At 36.1% G+C, this 6581-nt stretch overlaps 1 protein-coding gene across 1 annotated transcript in view; it reads left to right on the forward strand.

The window, feature by feature from the left end:
• The window catches only part of WDFY3 (WD repeat and FYVE domain containing 3), a 341413-nt gene that overhangs the window by 235921 nt on the left and 98911 nt on the right, over window positions 1-6581 (forward strand). Inside the window, exon 41 of the mRNA XM_042782046.1 lies at window positions 4140-4367. Coding sequence (XP_042637980.1) covers window positions 4140-4367 — 228 coding nt within the window. The remainder of the gene's footprint in view (window positions 1-4139; window positions 4368-6581) is intronic.

Below are 6581 nucleotides of genomic sequence, written 5' to 3' on the forward strand. Positions count from 1 at the left end.
TTATTATTTTAGTATTTGCCAAATTTTTATGACTTTACTCTTTTGTATTTTGATGAGAAGATTTATTAATTTTCTTTGAGGTTACCTTATCATTTATTATTTTTGTCCCAAGTTTAAAGCAGTCCATTCTGTCTCAAAATCATCTTGACTTACTGTCCATTTAGATGTTCTGTAACTATTCTATTTATTCCCTGTTTACTAAGTAGTTGTCCTCATCTACAAATTGATATCTCTGGTTCCTTATTTTCAGTCTTGAAAGTTTATTTTACTTGGCATACATCTGTATCTGTGTTGTTTTTAGGTGATGTTTTCATGTGTTTTAATCACAGGTTCTTGTCTGCTATTGTTGGTTCTCTGTCCAAGGGACTCCCTTTAGCATCTCCTGTAAGGTTGTTTGGGTTTTACACATGCCTTTAATTTCTGTTTATCTGGAAATGTCCTAATTTCACCATCATATTTGAGAAACAGTTTTTCTCGGTTTATAACTCTTGGTTGGCAATTTTTTTTTCTTTCAAGGTTCTATATCCGTGGCCTTTTCATCTGCATGGTTTCTGCAAAGAATTCAGAGCTTAGTCTTATTAATAGCCTTTTGTAGGTAACTTTTTAATTTTCACTAGCTGCTTTCAGTATTCTTTCTTTGTCTTTGGTTTTGAAAAGTTTGATTATGAGATGTCTGGGTCATTTTTTGGGGGTGTAGAAGGAATCTACCTGTTTGGGGTTTGTTGAACTTCTTGAATGCATATCTTCACATCTTTCCTCATATTAGGGAAGTTCTCTTCTAACCATCTTTGACAATTTTCTCAGTGTTTGTATTTGTCTCTTCCTGTTCTAGAATTCCAGTCACACATAAGTTATTCCTCTTGATGGTGGTACTATGCTTTCTCCATTTCACCTTTTCTTTTTTCTGATTATTCCCTTAACAAATTAGTATTGAGCGATTTGTTCTCAGTTTCACTTATTCTGTCTGCCATCGATTCAGTTCTCTTTCATCCTTTCAGTGTGCTATTTTTCGTTTTTTTTTTTTTTGAAATCTTAGTATTATTCTTCTGGATTTCTTTGGGCTGTTTTTGTATGGTTTCTAATTTCTCATTTATTTTGTCAGTTTGTAATTGTATTGTTTTCATGAATTTTTGTAGAGTTTATCAGTATTTTCCTTGATCTGCCTCTTAGTCCCTTGAAGGTACCTAAATATAATTCTTTTGAATTCTGTATCAGGTAGTCCCAGTGCCATTTCTTCCTCAGGGAAGTTTTCTGGCTATTTTGATTCCTTCTTTATCCTACTTAATCATGTTCCTTGTGCAAACTGGGATTTTGAGTTGTCTTCAAAATACTGTGATGTCATGTATTTGTATTTCATTGGTAATAGTACATTGTATGATTGGCCTGGGTTTTTTTTTTTTTTTTGCTTTATCTTGTTTTGATTTTTCCAAGCAAGGAGCCTGGTTGGTGTTCTACTGTGTTTGCTGGTTTAGCAACACTTATGCACATACCACCTGTCTCCTGGTAGATGTGATAGAGGATGAGAATGTGTGCACAGTTCCCTGTTTGCTGTTCATGTAGAGTAGTTGAGGGCATATTAGGCTGGTATTGCCCACCATTTGTCATTAATCAGTCCATACAGAAGCAAGTGGTGGCCCTTGTGCAGTGAGTGTGGCTGTAGGATATGTGATATGATTGGGTCATGTGGGCAGTTTCTGTCTCTTGCTTTGTGGGACAGAAAAACAACAAAAAAATAAAAGCAAGAGAAAACAATATAAACAGCACAAAGAAACAACAGCCACAAAAAAGAAAAGAAAAATAAATGAGAAAGAAAGGAAAAGAAATGAGAAAGGGACAAAGAGGAAAATAAAATCTGTGGAAAAGGGGAAAAATGAAGAAAGCTAAGGAAAGAGAATAATAAAATAAAAAAATAAGAAAAATGCAAAAAGAGAAGCAAAAGAAGGGAGGAATGAAAAGAGAAAAAAAAGAAAGAAAAAATGGAACAAGGAAAAGAAACAAAAAAGAACCAGGGAAGGGAAAGAAAAGAGAAAGGAAAAAAAAATACTTTAAAAAATGAAAAATGGGTTGTCAAGGCATCCGGGCAGTGTTCCTGCTGGTTCCTGAAGGAATTCCTGCCAGCTCAAAAGGCAGCTGGGGGCAGGGCTCCTAGTCCCAGAAGAAATTCCTCCTGGCCCAAGAGGTAGCTAGGAGCAGGAGACTTGGTCCCAAAAGAAGTTTCTGCTATCCCATAAGATGGTTGGGGCTATGTCAACTAGTACCAGAAAAAGTTCCTGGCACCCCAAAACTAGTTCCTTCCTATCCAGAAGGCCGCTAGGAGCAAGGCACCTGATCCTAGATGGTGTTCCTGCCAGCCCCAGATGCAGCTGAGGAGAGTGTCTTGTCCAAGAAAAAGTTCCTGCTATCCCAGAAGGCAGCTAGATACAGGACTCTTGTTCCCAAAAGAAGTTCCTGTCATCCCAGAAGGTGACTAGGTATAGGGGCTCTTGTACCAGAAAACATTCCTGCCAGCCCAGAAGGCAACTGTGCTCATTGTGCTTGGTCCAGGATGGAATTCCTGCTGGCCCAGACAATGCATGGGTGTGGGGCATGGCCACACCTCTGTTTACCGGGAAGGTATGGGGCACAAATGGAGCAAGGGAAACAGCATACCTTCCTGGTCATCAGCCATCAATGTGGTTGCCCAGGCAGTCCTCACCAAGTGGAGCTTATTATCAGGTTGCTGCCCTGATTGGAGCACTGTTTGCTGGTATTCAAAATGGCTGTGTGGTCAGGCCAATCAACAGTCCACAGCTCTGTTTCCTTACTTGCTGTTTTCATTCAGTTTCTTCTAATAGTCAGTATTTAATCCACTTCTTTATCATTTTCTTCAAAGCTCAGGGTTCCAGGATTATCATCCAAATTGATTTCAGTTGGTTTCTCATTTCTTTGTTGTGTAGGGTTTAGGTACCTTGCCTGCCTGTTCTGCCATCTTGCTAGAAGTTTCCTATATCTTTATTTTCAATAAAAATATCAGAATGATTCCACTCTTTCAGACCTAACAAAAAGATGGTGGAAATATACATCAAGTCTCTGAGAAATCTCTTAAAATTCTAAAAAAATTACAAGTTCTTTTTTATTACATTTGCATTGTGATTATATCAGTGAAAAAAGAGTTTCATGGAAACTCGTTGGTGAATACAAAATTAATCAACAGCTTAAGTATTTTGTTTCCAAAGCACCTATTTTAAATCTATTAAATGTTTCTGTATGATAACTGCCTATATTTTATGGACAAAATGCTAGATCATTAGTTGATACTTTCTTCCCCAGAAACACATCAGTATTACTGTGGTATCATGTAATTTCTTGATTCAGTAACACTTATGGTTAATTGTACAAAAGATATTTTTATTCTTAGACTTCCACATTGTATGCCTATATCCTACCAATCATTAGATAATTTAGTTATCATCACATAGTGTTGAAATGTTCTACATCATTTTGTTGGGAGGCAGCAGGAAGTTATGTCAAATGATAAATTTCCAGTTAAGTAAAATGGTTGAGTTCATTTGGAATGATCTCAGTGGCCAATGGAAAATAGTTATTCTTTGATTTAAAAAAAATAAAAATAAAAAAAAAGGCAAGTTCCTTATCAGGGATACATATTTATATTCTTTATCTAAAATTTTTGGGGATATATAAGCCTACTAAAATTTCTAAACCTGCTTTCCTAGGTTTTCCCAAATACATGTTTTAGTACATGTTTTACAGTATTGGAGTATAAGAGTTTCATCCTTAAAGTATCATGTTTATTTATTAACTCACACCATTTTAATTTATCTTCATAAGATATATTGTCATATTCTTTTCTGTGCCAGAGTAACAAAACTCGTTGACTGTATTTTATACTCTGTCCTGTACATCTCTATCATTAACTTACTGCTAAGATAATCACTTTCTTGTATTGCATAATAAATTCCTCATTTTCACAAAATGGTTAGCTTACTTAAACCACAAATAAATGTCATTTCACTTACGGGACGTTGAGCAAAGTGGTATGATTTGCATTTGTTTCCAAACATATACTTGATTTTTAAGTTGTTTGTAGCTGTTTTATTATACCTATTAGTTGAAAACTAATCTGGAATCTCTACCCCCAGCGTCAGCAAAATGCTCTGAAATATGTGACAGAAGAGTGGTGTCAAATCGAGTATGAACTGCTACGTGAGCGAGGATTGTGGGGTCCTCCCATTGGCTCCCATCTAGACAAATGGATGTTGGAGATGACAGAAGGACCTTGCAGAATGAGGAAAAAAATGGTGCGAAATGATATGTTCTATAACCATTATCCTTACGTGCCAGAATCGGAACAAGAGATGCATGTGGCGGTGAGTATGTGGAATTAAATGCTTATTATGGCTCTTTCAAGTTTTTTTCTCTTTGTAAACATTTTTCCTAATTAGGTCAATTAACCAAAGACACTAATTCAGAGAATTAGACTAGTCGTATATTTAATTGATAGTATCAGTGTTGTTGTGGAAAGGTAAGATGCAGTAATATCACAGGGGAGACATTATAGAGAAGTGGTTTAGATCACAGACTGTGGAGCCAGACTGCCCAGGTTCAAATCCTGGCTCTGTTACAGGTCATTTAACCTTTTTAACTTTCAGTTTCCTTATATCTAAAATGGGGAAAATAATACTTCTACCTCATAGGGCTGTTATGATTGAGGTAGTTAAAATCAGTAGCATACTTAGAATAGTATTTGGCCCAGAATAAGGACTGTATAGGAGCTCTGGTAGCATAGTGGCTCAGGCACTTGACTGCTAACCAGAAGGCTGGTGGTTCAAACCTACCAGCCACTCCTTGGAAGGAAGGTTGGGCAATCCTACTTCTGTAGTGATACTGCCTCGGAAACCAAGGAGGGGTCACTAATGAGTCGGGGGCGACTCGACAACACATAACAACAACAACAACAAGCAAAAGTATAAGTAAATGTTAAATAAAATAAATATTGGCACTACACAATATTCTTTGAAGAAATGTAGAGAACAACTGAAGACTAATAGCATGGATATATGCATCTTTCCATTTCTGTTGAGCAGCTTTACCACTGACTCCACAGATTTAACCTGAGTGAAATTTGCTTTTTATTCAGGTAAGTAAATTGTCTTTCCCAAAGCCATCTTCATATGTTTTGCACAGGAATGCATTGTAGTGCACAAAACTAGAAAAATGTTGTCTAAGCTGATAATGGCCCAGGAATTGTGTTTTTAAATCCTGGAGCACATAATATTCCCCTTAAGGTCTCTACAAGTTAGCAAGAGCAAATACAAAAGTATAATATTTATTCTGAAAAATCTTCATAACATTTCCTAAATTGTAATTGAACTCTTCATGGCCAATAGTAATCCCTTGCTTCCAAACTTAAAAATGTTCTCCTTAGAAATTCACTTAAGTTATAGGGTCACACCTTTTGGAACTGAGTGGGCCTCTCACAATCTCTTTGTAGAGCAGTGCTGTCCAATAGAAACATAATTCATGAAATAGATAGGAGCCATGCACATAATTTTAAATTCTCAAGTAAGCACATTTTAAAAATGTTTGAAAATGGGTGATACTAATTTTAATATTTTACATAATCTAATGTATCTAAAATATTATTTCAGTGTGTAATCAGTTTTTAAAATATTTGCAATATTTTACTTTTTCTTTCAATTAAGTTTTCAAAATCCAGTGAGTATTTCACACTGCATATCTCAGTTCAGCCTATCCACAGTTGAGATGCTCAATAACTACATGTGGCCAGTGCCCACCTATTGAACAGTGCAACTCTGGAGAATCCTAGTCTTTTAGATGATTATTGTGTGATTTTTTTAAAATATCTGTACCCCTTTTTGTAAATGTAAAACTCTTATGCCTTCCTTTAAATGTCATATAAATTTTGAAAAAGAAACATGAATATTATGACTTTTAAAGAAGATAATTTAGAAAAGCACATTAGAAAATTATTCCCTTCCACAAGAATCTGATTTTTCAACCTGAAAATCACTGACCATACTACTTAAACCCTGGAACAAAAAGGTAACTAGTACATATTCCATGTTTGATTTCACCCTAGTCTTTAACTACCTTTAAAATAAATCTACTGTCTCTTGTACAAATAACTCCTCTATTTAGAAATTCAGATCACTACAGAGAAGAATTTGAGTATGTTCTTGATGCATATGTTATTAATAAAAAAACCAAACCCACTGGCATTGAGTTGATTCTGACTCATAGTGACCCCCATTGGGTTTCTAAGGCAATAAATCGTTATGGAAGTAGATTGCCCAGTCTTACTTCCGTGGAGTAGCTGGTGGTTTTGAACCACCAACCTTCTGGTTAGCAACCAGATACCTTAGGCACTGTGCTACCAGAGATCCGTATTTTATTGATGGCATTATAAAATCTGAAGGGCCCTAAAGTCCAACTACCTACCCAGTGAAGTTTTACTCAAAAACAAAACCAAGGAGGCGGGGCAAGATGGCGGACTAGGCAGAAGGATTGCACAGACCCTCTTCAACAAAGAAAAGGGAAACCAATTAACACAGACACAGAAG

The sequence above is a fragment of the Orycteropus afer genome, unplaced genomic scaffold (genome assembly GCF_000298275.1).
Source record: "Orycteropus afer afer isolate SDZICR_OR568_19922 unplaced genomic scaffold, OryAfe1.0 scaffold00227, whole genome shotgun sequence".
Classification (NCBI taxonomy): Eukaryota; Metazoa; Chordata; class Mammalia; order Tubulidentata; family Orycteropodidae; genus Orycteropus; species Orycteropus afer.